At 46.6% G+C, this 13,728-nt stretch overlaps 2 protein-coding genes across 2 annotated transcripts in view; both read left to right on the top strand.

Annotated features, from left to right (window-relative positions):
* Positions 1 to 2,303, top strand: part of pclaf (PCNA clamp associated factor) — a 2,935-nt gene extending 632 nt beyond the window's left edge. The window contains exons 2-5 of the mRNA XM_084396920.1: positions 271 to 357; positions 1,756 to 1,930; positions 2,010 to 2,078; positions 2,162 to 2,303. Coding sequence (XP_084253046.1) covers positions 271 to 357; positions 1,756 to 1,930; positions 2,010 to 2,078; positions 2,162 to 2,198 — 368 coding nt within the window. The 3' untranslated portion in view covers positions 2,199 to 2,303. The remainder of the gene's footprint in view (positions 1 to 270; positions 358 to 1,755; positions 1,931 to 2,009; positions 2,079 to 2,161) is intronic.
* Positions 2,304 to 10,033: 7,730 nt separating this feature from the next.
* LOC311283019 (small ribosomal subunit protein eS17) lies at positions 10,034 to 13,728 on the top strand. Its single transcript, XM_084397174.1, has 5 exons — positions 10,034 to 10,081; positions 10,550 to 10,701; positions 10,788 to 10,893; positions 12,125 to 12,190; positions 13,050 to 13,728. Exons 1-5 carry the CDS (start codon positions 10,079 to 10,081, stop codon positions 13,125 to 13,127), a joined length of 405 nt encoding a protein of 134 aa, XP_084253300.1. The 5' UTR covers positions 10,034 to 10,078; the 3' UTR covers positions 13,128 to 13,728.

Here is a 13,728-nt window from a genome sequence, read left to right as displayed (position 1 = left end):
GATATAAGTTATGAAACGAGTGTTTTCATAGATCGAATGATCTCATTGTTATTGTCTCTTCATTAGAAGTGAATGTTAGTGATAGTTGTGTCTAATAGAGTTTAGCGGTGACAGAATGAAATGGCGCCACTTTCACCTTCATCCGCGTCGCGTCACAAAGAGACGCTGAGAATTCCCGCGCGCGGACGTGACGTCATCCTGGATGTATGGCTGGTGTTGTGAAGGATTTATTAAATGTGATTTGTTAATTTTGTGTGTTTTTGTGTTTAGCTGTTGCAGCTTCCGCGCCCCGGAAGTCCCTCGGCGCGTCCGGATCCATGAACGCGCAGAGCGGAGGCGCGCAGTCGGGCACGCCTGGTGAGTGCGCGCGCGTAAACACACACACACACACACACACACACACACACACACACACTCTCTCGGAGGATTTTTTTTCTTCATTTTAAACTTATTGCTAAAAGGTACATTTAGTATTTTTTTAGACTGTGTAACACAGATCAGAAAAACGCGGAGTTTTTTTGTGATTGTTGCGGGCAAAAATCCTTGATTATGCGGCACGTTTTCTTTAAAAATGCGATGGAATATGCGGGATATTTATGCGATGAAATTGCGGGAACTTGCAAAAACTGCGGTTTGATGAAAGAGAAAAAAAAGTGATTCCCCCAACACCCTATTCATAGGCTACTACTTTAATGTAAAGAGTCATTTCTTATTACTTCCTATGATAAGCAAGCATACTACATCACATAAAGTGCTGGGAATATTTAAGTTCTCATCTTGTTTTATTTCAGACCTTAATAAACACATGGCTCAAACCTACAAAACACTACAGCAGTTTTACCCGCGCATTTTGGTTTATATTAATATTTAAATATTTAAAAAGACCTATATTTTTGTGAATTGGTGAATATTCAGGTGAATATTGTTTCGTGGCCACGAATTAATAATACCTCAGCAGGTTATAATAATTTGTTCCCTCGTTTTACTATATTGTGGCCATGTAATTCGTTAAATCAAAATGAGGGAGGGAATTAGTTCAACGTGTCCACGATTTATTAAAACGAGGGAACAAATAAGTCGTCGTAACAACTAATTATTTAGATCAGTGGACACAGGGCGCATAAAAGAACAAGCAGAGAGAGAGAGAGAGAGAGTGCCCCGGCCGCGCGCGCGCTCTCTCACCGCCTTCAAACAATATGCTGTATTGCTCTCTCTCTCTCCCTCGCGCATATCAACATCAATTGACACAATAGTAAAAGGTCGGAAGACCGATTGTGTTTTATAGATTTAGTAGTTTGTTCATATAAAGTGTTTGATTAGCAAGTACATGTTCAGGAAATGCATAATACAAATTGTATGGGTTAACAGCTTTTCAATGATGTCGTGCAATTACGTCACTTCATAACGTTCCCATGGCAACAGGGGAAATGGCTGCTTGTGTGAAGTAAACGCAACATTTTTCAACTTTCTGCTTAGATAAATGTGACTTTTTGCAACGAAAATGCGGGGATTATGAAATCATGCAAGCCCGCATATTTTGCGCGCGGAAATCTGCAATTTATGCGGTCGAAAGTGCGGCATATTAGAAAAAATGCGTCCCCCGCATAAATATGCAGACTTTGGCTGATTATGCATTGAATCATGCGATCGCATAATCGTGTTTTTCTGGAGGGACTGACAGATGCTGTTTCAGTGAATGTGTTTCTGTGGTTCAGATGATCTCATGCGTGTGTGTGTGTGTGTGTGTGTCCTCAGCCAAGAGCAAGTATGCGGGCGGGAACCCCGTGTGCCCCAGGCCCACCCCCACATGGCAGAAGGGCATCGGGGATTTCTTCGGTGGTCCCGGTCGGAAGCCTGAGAAGGAGAACCTTCATCCCACTGATGAAGAAGAAGAGGAGGAGGCGGGCGGCAGCACTAAAGCCCACAGGAAGTGAGTGAGGAACTTCCTGTCTCTGCGGATCTGTGTGTTACATGTTTTACTGTCGCTGATCCGTGATTCTGTGTTCCAGATCCAGACCCATCATTGATGAAGATGATGAAGAGGCGGGTGGCAGTGGTGTCACTAAAGCCCCCAGGAAGTGAGTGAGGAACTTCCTGTCTGTGTTACACTGTCACTGATCCGTGTCTCTGTGTTCCACTGATCCGTGTCTCTGTATTCCAGATCCAGACCCATCATTGATGACGAAGAGGAGGAATGATCCCATGATTCTCATGACAGTTTTTAGTGTACATCTGTAAATACTTTTATTGGCATGTTGGTTCATGTTGTACAGAAGTTTAATAAAGTGAGTTTTTCAGAGTTAGTGTGTGTCTCCAGTGATTGAGTGCGCTAGATCCCATAAACCACTGATCTGTGACTGAGCAGATCCTCCAATCAGACACGAGCTGAGGTGCGGATCCTCCAATCAGACGCGAGCTGAGATGATGATCCTCCAATCAGACGCAAGCTGAGATGATGATGTAATTAAGAGGGGAAAAGAAACATTAACAAAACCTTTTTCATCATACTAGGCATAAGATTAATAATGAATGTGTACATATTGTGAATGAATCTTAAATAAATAATGACTTAGCATTTGTACCTTCAGTAAAATAAGTTGTCTAACTAAATTATTAATAATAAAACAGGCTAAATATGAGTCGGCCGTATGTTGACTCTCCCTGACAGATGAAAACACTCTGACTCCTCTTCAGGAGAGAGGGACGATCTGACACGCTTCCCTAACCCTAACACACTTCTCTAACGTGAACACACACACGTGTCGATCAGAGGAGTCAAGCTCTCCACATCAGGGCTCCTGCAAGGGCCTAACCCCCACACACATCTCCGGTCCCTCTTACGTGAACACACACACACACACACACTCACTCACACGTGTCGATCAGAGGAGTCACGCTCTCCACATCAGGGCTCCTGCAAGGGCCTAACCCCCACACACATCTCCGGTCCCTCTTACGTGAACACACACACACACACACACACACGTGTCGATCAGAGGAGTCAAGCTCTCCACATCAGGGCTCCTGCAAGGGCCTAACCCCCACACACATCTCCGGTCCCTCTTACGTGAACACACACACACACTCACACGTGTCGATCAGAGGAGTCAAGCTCTCCACATCAGGGCTCCTGCAAGGGCCTAACCCCCACACACATCTCCGGTCCCTCTTACGTGAACACACACACACACACACACACACACTCACTCACACGTGTCGATCAGAGGAGTCACGCTCTCCACATCAGGGCTCCTGCAAGGGCCTAACCCTAACACACTTCTCCGGTCCCTCTTACGTGAACACACACACACACACACACACACGTGTCGATCAGAGGAGTCACGCTCTCCACATCAGGGCTCCTGCAAGGGCCTAACCCCCACACACATCTCCGGTCCCTCTTACGTGAACACACACACACACTCACACGTGTCGATCAGAGGAGTCAAGCTCTCCACATCAGGGCTCCTGCAAGGGCCTAACCCTAACACACTTCTCCGGTCCCTCTTACGTGAACACACACACACACACACACACACGTGTCGATCAGAGGAGTCACGCTCTCCACATCAGGGCTCCTGCAAGGGCCTAACCCTAACACACTTCTCCGGTCCCTCTTACGTGAACACACACACACACACACACACACACACACTCACACGTGTCGATCAGAGGAGTCACGCTCTCCACATCAGGGCTCCTGCAAGGGCCTAACCCTAACACACTTCTCCGGTCCCTCTTACGTGAACACACACACACACACACACACACACTCACTCACACGTGTCGATCAGAGGAGTCACGCTCTCCACATCAGGGCTCCTGCAAGGGCCTAACCCTAACACACTTCTCCGGTCCCTCTTACGTGAACACACACACACACACACACACGTGTCGATCAGAGGAGTCACGCTCTCCACATCAGGGCTCCGGCAAGGGCACAGGTAAACACACAACACAGCTGACACAGGTAAACACAACACAAAACACACACAGCTGACACAGGCAAACACACACAGCCGACACAGGCAAACACACACAGCTGACACAGGCAAACACACACAGCTGACACAGGCAAACACACACAGCCGACACAGGCAAACACACACAGCTGACACAGGGAAACACACACAGCTGACACAGGCAAACACACACAGCCGACACAGGCAAACACACACAGCTGACACAGGTAAACACAACACAAAACACACACAGCTGACCAGTGATGGGAATAACGGCGTTATAAATAAACGGCGTTACTAACGGCGTTATTTTTTTCAGTAACGAGTAATCAAACTAATTACTGCTTCCTCCATTACAACGCCGTTACCGTTACTGTCAATAAAAATGCAGCGTTACTATAGTTGAGCTCACTGAAGCGGTTTTCATCCGAGTAGGCTCTCTCTCAGCCATAGGAGCTGCAAAGTTTTTTTCTCTGGTGTGTGAGTGTTTATGAGGCACCGGACTGGACAAAAGCGAGGCGAATGTCGCGAGAGCGCTCGACAGTGCGCGAGAGAGACCGAGTGTGTCCGAGAACGCGTTTGACAGTGCGCGGCAGAGACCGAATGTGTCCGAGAACGCGCTCGATAGTGCGCGAGAGAGACCGAGTGTGTCCGAGAACGCGCTCGACAGTGCGCGAGAGAGACCGAGTGTGTCCGAGAACGCGTTTGACAGTGCGCGAGAGAGACCGAATGTGTCCGAGCATAAATACTTTATAAATAAATTACACATTTCAGCATTAGAATAATATATGTAGCATATTGGTATCATATGCAATGTTTTAATTAGTTTATATAACATAAACTCCAAAATAACCTGCAGGGAACGTTCAAACATATTTGTTTGGCGGTTGTGAACACGTGCGGCAAACATGACTAGAATTTGGCTAAAATAAATAACCTCTGATGATGACATTCTCTGTAGGTTATAAAAATAAATCCACAAAAGATTATATTGTATTATTATTATTTATGTTCATACATTGTTCAGTATTATATTAAGAGCACTTTTTGTTAAACTTACTATTGTGAGGAAGAAAAAAATTAAAGTAGGCTATACAGAATGTCTACCAGTTGTAAAGGTGTGTGAGTTTTATTTTAATTATATGCACTAGTGTATGTGTATGAATATTTTTATAAGGCTACTATTTATTTATTTTTGGTACATTTCTTAAGAAGCATGATTTATTTTTAGACTTATTTGTTGGCCAGTTGTGGCCTGTGCAATAAATATTAAAAGTTCTAAACCATCTATTATTTTGTTGTTCCACTATAGTAATGATAATATTTTAATATTTAAGTTAATAGGTGTCTCTCACATTGTCCCACAGCAACATTAAAATAGTGTAGATTAGTGTACAATGTTTAATAATAATAAGATGTTCTATTTAGTGTCCATTTCATTCATTTAACATTTCACATTGGGGGTATCCAAGAAATTTCTTGTATTTAAACTTTTTTTTTTTTTTTTAAGTAACGCAATAGTTACTTTCGCTAGTAATTAGTTACTTTTGTAATGATGTAATTCAGTTACTAACGCAGTTACTTTTTGTGAGAAGTAACTAGTAACTATAACTAATTACTTTTTTTAAGTAACGTTCCCAACACTGCAGCTGACACAGGCAAACACACACAGCCGACACAGGCAAACACACACAGCTGACACAGGCAAACACTCACAGCTGACACAGGTAAATACACACACAGCCGACACAGGCAAACACACACAGCCGACACAGGTAAACACAACACAAAACTGACACAGGCAAACACACACAGCTGACACAGGCAAACACACACAGCTGACACAGGCAAACACTCACAGCTGACACAGGCAAACACACACAGCTGACACAGGCAAACACTCACAGCTGACACAGGTAAATACACACACAGCCGACACAGGCAAACACACACAGCCGACACAGGTAAATACACACACAGCTGACACAGGCAAACACACACAGCTGACACAGGCAAACACACACAGCCGACACAGGCAAACACACACAGCCGACACAGGTAAATACACACACAGCTGACACAGGCAAACACAACACAAAACACACACAGCTGACACAGGCAAACACACACAGCCGACACAGGCAAACACACACAGCTGACACAGGCAAACACACACAGCCGACACAGGCAAACACACACAGCTGACACAGGCAAACACACACAGCTGACACAGGTAAATACACACACAGCCGACACAGGCAAACACACACAGCCGACACAGGTAAACACAACACAGCTGACACAGGTAAACACACAACACAGCTGACACAGGTAAACACACAACACAGCTGACACAGGTAAACACACACAGCTGACACAGGTAAACACACAAGCTGACACAGGTAAACACAACACAGCTGACACAGGTAAACACACAACACAGCTGACACAGGTAAACACACAACACAGCTGACACAGGTAAACACACAACACAGCTGACACAGGTAAACACACACAGCTGACACAGGCAAACACACACAGCCGACACAGGCAAACACACACAGCCGACACAGGCAAACACACACAGCTGACACAGGTAAATACACACACAGCCGACACAGGCAAACACACACAGCTGACACAGGTAAATACACACACAGCTGACACAGGCAAACACACACAGCTGACACAGGCAAACACACACAGCTGACACAGGTAAACACACAACACAGCTGACACAGGTAAACACACAACACAGCTGACACAGGCAAACACACACAGCTGACACAGGTAAATACACACACAGCCGACACAGGCAAACACACACAGCCGACACAGGCAAACACACACAGCTGACACAGGTAAATACACACACAGCTGACACAGGCAAACACACAACACAGCTGACACAGGTAAACACACACAGCCGACACAGGCAAACACACACAGCTGACACAGGTAAATACACACACAGCTGACACAGGCAAACACACACAGCTGACACAGGCAAACACACACAGCTGACACAGGTAAACACACAACACAGCTGACACAGGTAAACACACAACACAGCTGACACAGGTAAACACACACAGCTGACACAGGTAAACACACAAGCTGACACAGGTAAACACACACAAGCTGACACAGGTAAACACACACAGCTGACACAGGTAAACACACACAGCTGACACAGGTAAACACACACAGCTGACACAGGTAAACACACACAGCTGACACAGGTAAACACACACAAGCTGACACAGGTTAACACACACAGCTGACACAGGTAAACACACACAGCTGACACAGGTAAACACACACAGCTGACACAGGTAAACACACACAGCTGACACAGGTAAACACACACAAGCTGACACAGGTTAACACACACAGCTGACACAGGTAAACACACACAGCTGACACAGGTAAACACACACAGCTGACACAGGTAAACACACGTGCTGGAAGAGTTTCTGTTTTGTTGTTTTAAAAGACCATCAAGCGGTATCTCTGGTCGTAATCAGCCCTTCACTGACCAATCAGCGTTCATTAGCAGAATGCTAGCGTGTTATGGGCAACAACAACTCAACCTGTAAGAAATCAAAAGGACTTAAGTACTCGTTCATTCAACTTTCGACCTATAACCCATGTTGAACTTGCAAAACCTACAATCAAATCTGAGATTTCTCAACGGCAATCGGGTGAAAGAGACAAATTTAGCCGTCTAGCCCCATAGACTCCCATTCATTCTGCACTCATGGGCGATCGCTCCCAGTGGAGCTCTGGTGGAACTACAACCAAAATTCGGTACAATACGACTTAATAGGGAGTGGCCAGGCTCTCCGTAGACGGGCTCTGCCCTGACCCTGACCCTGACCCTGACCTTGTAATCCTGGAACTTCATTTTTACAGTATTTGTATAAACCCGGTTATCCATGCTGAACAATACACAAGTGTGTGTGTGTGTGTGTGTGTGTGTGTGTCAGACAGTGAAGCGCTCGACTGCTCTCCACAGCGTGTGTGTGTGTGTCAGACAGTGAAGCGCTCGACTGCTCTCCACAGTGTGTGTGTGTGTAACATAGTAAATGTTTTGGGTGCTACAGAACGTGTGTGTGCTCAGATCCAGCAGACGAGCTGATATAACACACATTACTGACCCAGATGTGGAGGGGAACCGGACGGATCTGACCCAGATGTGGAGGGGAACCGGACGGATCTGACCCAGATATGGAGGGGAACCGGACGGATCTGACCCAAATGTGGAGGGGAACCAGACGGATCTGACCCAGATGTGAAGGGGAACCGGACGGATCTGACCCAGATGTGAAGGGGAACTGGACGGATCTGACCCAGATGTGAAGGGGAACCGGACGGATCTGACCAAGATGTGGAGGGGAACCGGACAGATCTGACCTAAATGTGGAGGGGAACCAGACGGATCTGACCCAGATGTGAAGGGGAACCGGACGGATCTGACCCAGATGTGGAGGGGAACCGGACAGATCTGACCTAAATGTGGAGGGGAACCGGACGGATCTGACCCAGATGTGGAGGGGAACCGGACAGATCTGACCCAAATGTGGAGGGGAACCAGACGGATCTGACCCAGATGTGATCTGACCCAAATCTGGAGAGGAACCGGACGGATCTGACTCTGATGTGAAGGGGAACCGGACGTATCTGACCCTGATGTGAAGGGGAACCGGACGGATCTGACCCAGATGTGGAGGGGAACCGGATGGATCTGACCCAGATTTGGAGGGGAACCGGACGGATCTGACCCTGATGTGAAGGGGAACCGGACGGATCTGACCCAGATGTGGAGGGGAACCGGATGGATCTGACCCAGATGTGGAGGGGAACCGGACGGATCTGACCCAGATGTGATCTGACCCAAATGTGGAGAACTGGACGGATCTGACCCAGATGTGATCTGACCCAAATGTGGAGGGGAACTGGATGGATCTGACCCAGATGTGGAGGGGAACCGGACGGATCTGACCCAGATGTGATCTGACCCAAATGTGGAGGGGAACTGGACAGATCTGACCCAGATGTGAAGGGGAACCGGACGGATCTGACCCAGATGTGGAGGGGAACCGGACGGATCTGACCCAGATGTGGAGGGGAACTGGACAGATCTGACCCAGATGTGAAGGGGAACCGGACGGATCTGACCCAGATGTGGAGGGGAACTGGACAGATCTGACCCAGATGTGGAGGGGAACTGGACGGATCTGACCCAGATATGGAGGGGAACCGGACGGATCTGACCCAGATGTGGAGGGGAACCAGACGGATCTGACCCAGATGTGATCTGACCCAGATGTGGAGGGGAACCGGACGGATCTGACCCAGATGTGGAGGTGAACCGGACGGATCTGACCCAGATGTGGAGGGGAACCGGACGGATCTAACCCAGATGTGGAGGGGAACCGGATGAATCTGACCCAGATGTGGAGGGGAACCGGACGGATCTGACCCTGATGTGATCTGACCCAGATGTGGAGGGGAACCGGACGGATCTGACCCAGACTATGGGGAGTGGAGGGGAACCAGACTGACGGGATCTGACCCAGATGTGGAGGGGAACACCGTCTTGTTCTGTTGATGCTGGTTAGAGATGAAAGAGCAGATAGATTTATAGTTTATACTGCACAAATATGATGTTTAGATGCACAGAAAAACACAAAGATTAGCACATTAATACTACAAGACGGTGCTGGCTTTATTAAAATAATAAAATAAATGTAATTCACATTTGTTTGTAAAGCCCTTTTCAGAAAACTCACTTTACAGAAAATGCCACATTATGATTTAGAGTGATCTGCTATCTAAGGGTGTCTAAGTTATGGATTTCAGAAATGTACATTGATTAAAGCTCGTTGAAGTAAGTCTGCAGCTTCTTGAAGGAGTTCTGTGTTTATAATGATTTACTGCGGTATTTTGGTGTGAGCTGTGGATAGCGTGTGTGTGAGTGAGTGTGTGTGTTTATGATCGAGCTGCAGTGTCGCTTCTCCACCGCTAGAGGCCAGTGAGTGGCGCTCGCGCCTGTCCGGCTCTTCCGCTTCCGGTCGCGCTCTTCTTCCTCCTCTTCCGCTCCCCGCATCATCATGGTGGGTACCCGACTGTCCTCTCTCATGAATCTGCTGTAATCCTCCCGCTGTTCTGCTCTGCTCATCAGTGTGAACACTCGCGCGGTGTGTAGAGACCGGGTTTCGCGTGTGTGTGTGAGTATGACGCGACGGATGAGTGTGTGCGACGGATGAAGCGCGTTAGAAGCGCGCGATCTCAGTAACCGCTGCGCGCGCGTGTGTTCCCCTGATGAGAGCGAATCAATACAGCTGATCAGATCTGATATCGGCCCATAATGCACTGCTGCCGGCAGACCGAGTGTGTGTGTACGTGAAGGTGCTGTAGAGTGAGTGTTATTGATGGCTGGTGTTCCTGTGTGTGTGTGTGTGTGTGTGTGTGTGTGTTCTGATGTTCCTCTTCCTCTCTCTGTGTGTGTGTGTGTGTGTTCTGATGTTCCTCTTCCCCTGTGTTTGTGTGTGTTCTGACGTTCCTCTTCTTCTGTGGTGTAGGGGCGCGTGCGGACGAAGACGGTGAAGAAGGCCGCGCGGGTCATCATAGAGAAGTACTACACCCGTCTGGGCAACGACTTCCACACCAACAAGCGTGTGTGTGAGGAGATCGCCATCATCCCCAGCAAGAAGCTCCGCAACAAGATCGCTGGGTGAGCGAGAGCAGTGCATGCTGGGAGACTGAGTCCGGGACGGTCAGGTGACAGCCCGGCGCTGATGTCACTTCCTGTCCCCCCAGGTACGTGACACACCTGATGAAGCGCATCCAGCGAGGGCCTGTGCGCGGCATCTCCATCAAACTGCAGGAGGAGGAGCGCGAGCGCAGGGACAACTACGTGCCCGAGGTGAGCCTTCCCATCATGCACTGCGGCGGTCACGTGACCTGTCTCGAAAGTGACTGTGGAGTGTCGTCTCCAGGTCATCGAAGCACAGGGAGAGAAACTGAAAGTGTTTCCCGTGTTTGCTGGACTCTGTTCCTGACAGACCCTGAATCTTTCACACAACCGCTCGCTAGCGTTAGCATTAGCACCCGCTCTGCTGTTCTAACGCCACGCTAGCTGAAAACCTGATCCAACCTGTCAGGTTCTGTTACTGCAGCAGAGTCTTACGCTGTGTCCGAAACCGCTCACTGTAGTGTGTGGCGCTAGTGCACTAGCTCTGCGCGGAGTGAACTCGCACGCTAACGTATCGCAGAAACGGCTTCGTCACACGGAGTGATAAAACTACTTTCTCTTACATGTTACTTTATGAAATATTAACAATAATAACAGTCATATATATATATATATATATATATATCTCTGTGCCAGCTTAGGTTACGCTTCCTACAGATGATTAACCAATATTTTTAAATCATCCACCAAATCATCATCTCCCTCACAGTTTAACGAGTTAGCAACTACGCCACACATTAGTAAAACACCTGGCTGTTATAAAACACATGCCTAAATAGTATCATTTAATTAAACAAATATATACCTATATAATTTACTTTATTAATATCATTTAATTTAGAAAATTCACCAATATAATATTGTCTCCAAATTTTTATGTTTTATTCAAGTAATGATTAATTTAAAAAAAGGTAGAAAAAAACCCCAAACTAGCATGAAATAATTGTTAAAGCAGAAATCAGAGAGGATTGTGGGTAAAAGTAGTGAAAGATGTCGTTCACTCGGACTACAAAATGGCCGACACCGTTATAGTGCACTATATAGGGTACAGGGAGTGTTTTCGGACATAGATTTATTTTAGTTTTATTAATGTTGGGAATTAGCTTTAGCTTCTCATGTTTATGTACATGTTCTATATTTAGTGTACATTTTCATTTTAGTTAAATTTGTAGTAGTTTTGTCACTTATATTAGTGTTTATTATTGCTAGTTAGGTTTAATTTATTGATGTCTAGGTAAAAGCTGAACTTTAGTTTATTGCCAAGACAACATTTCTATTTTTCATTTCATCAAGTTTTTCAACCAATGTTTATATTTAATTGTAGCTTAATCTCAGTTAATGTGTTTAATATTGTGATTGAGCGGTGTTAGCTCGGTGTGCTCATGTGATGTGTTTCCCGCAGGTTTCGGCTCTGGATCAGGAGATCATCGAGGTCGACACCGACACCAAGGAGATGCTCAAGCTTCTGGTGAGAGTCACTCTAACCCTACCCATGATCCTCTGCGGTAGATCACGTGACCTGTCTCGAAAGTGACTGTGGAGTGTCGTCTCCAGGTCATCGAAGCACAGGGAGAGAAACTGAAAGTGTTTCCCGTGTTTGCTGGACTCTGTTCCTGACAGACCCTGAATCTTTCACACAACCGCTCGCTAGCGTTAGCATTAGCACCTGCTCTGCTGTTCACCTGTCAGTCTGGGAATGCTGCGCAGTCGCCAACAGAAATGCTCAACTCTAGCGGCGATTTTCTCAATGTTTCGGTTTGATTTTTTTTACACCCTCAGATTCCAGATGTTCAAATAGTTGCATCTCAGCCAAATATTGTCCTATCCCAGCAAACGTACATCAATGAAAAGATATATTTATTCAGCTTTCAGATGATGTTTAAATCTCCATTGCAAAACATTGACCCATGTGACTGGGTTAGTGGTTCAGGGTCACATACATAGACTGTAAAAAATATGGACAAAGCGTCTGTGACGTCACCCGTAGACTTCCTGAAGAACGGTTTTGAGGCCGTTTATGGGGGGTATGGGCGGCGCCATTTTGGGAACCCCGCCCACCTTCTGGGCAAGGTGTGGGCTATGGACATTTGCTCCCTTCTGGGACCTGCCCCTAGCGGATTTTCGATGTATTGCAGTTTTTCGCACTTCCGGGTAGGCTTCATTGTTCAGATTAGAATGTTGCCGCTTCGTTACATATAGACAACATAAGTAATCTTACAACTTACATCTGCAGAACAGGGTGCGAATGCATGCATGAACGTGAGCGTGCTAGTCTGGTGTAGACCCAGTTGAGCTGTGATGTCACTGACCCGTTTCTGTTCCCGCAGGACTTCGGGAGCCTGTCGAATCTCCAGGTCACGCAGCCTCCGGTCGGCATGAACTTCAAGACCCCGAGAGGAGTGTGAACACCTGTGTGTGTGTGTGTGTGTGTGTGTGTCGGGGGTGTTTCCCCGAGAGGAGTGTGTACACCTGTGATCATCTCGTGTGTGTGTGTGGTCACCGTGATTTTGCCAAGTAAGACATGATCCTGTATCATAATATTTTGTTGATCCTGGAATAACATTCCTGTCCCAAAATTTAGTCCTTACCCTAAACCTAAACTTAACCCATAACTTTTCCCTAAAATCAGAGGGAAATGAGAGGTGAAGAACACTGATGTCGAAGCACCTAACCCTGGGTCTAAGACTAAACTTGACATAAACTGTAAACTTGTCCCTCAAATCTGATTGGTTGATTGGAAAGTTGTTCCAGGATCAATAAAGATGTTGATCCAGGAACATGTGGTACTTGGTGAAATCATGTTCACTGTGTGTGTGTGTGTCCTGATGATGGACCAGTTCTCATGTGTCAGTCTCCTGGTGTTCTCCTGTTGATGAGCCTCAGGAACACGAGGAGAATCTACTCTTTATACTAAAGCTGCACTATAAACACTGAGTGGAACGAGATCAGCCTGAAACTGTACTTGAGTATTTAAAAGTAACCTAATAAAATGATTTTTTGAATGAA

Source organism: Rutilus rutilus (assembly GCF_951802725.1).
Source record: "Rutilus rutilus genome assembly, chromosome: 23".
Lineage (NCBI taxonomy): Eukaryota > Metazoa > Chordata > Actinopteri > Cypriniformes > Leuciscidae > Rutilus > Rutilus rutilus.
This window is presented reverse-complemented; position numbering and strand designations above follow the sequence as displayed.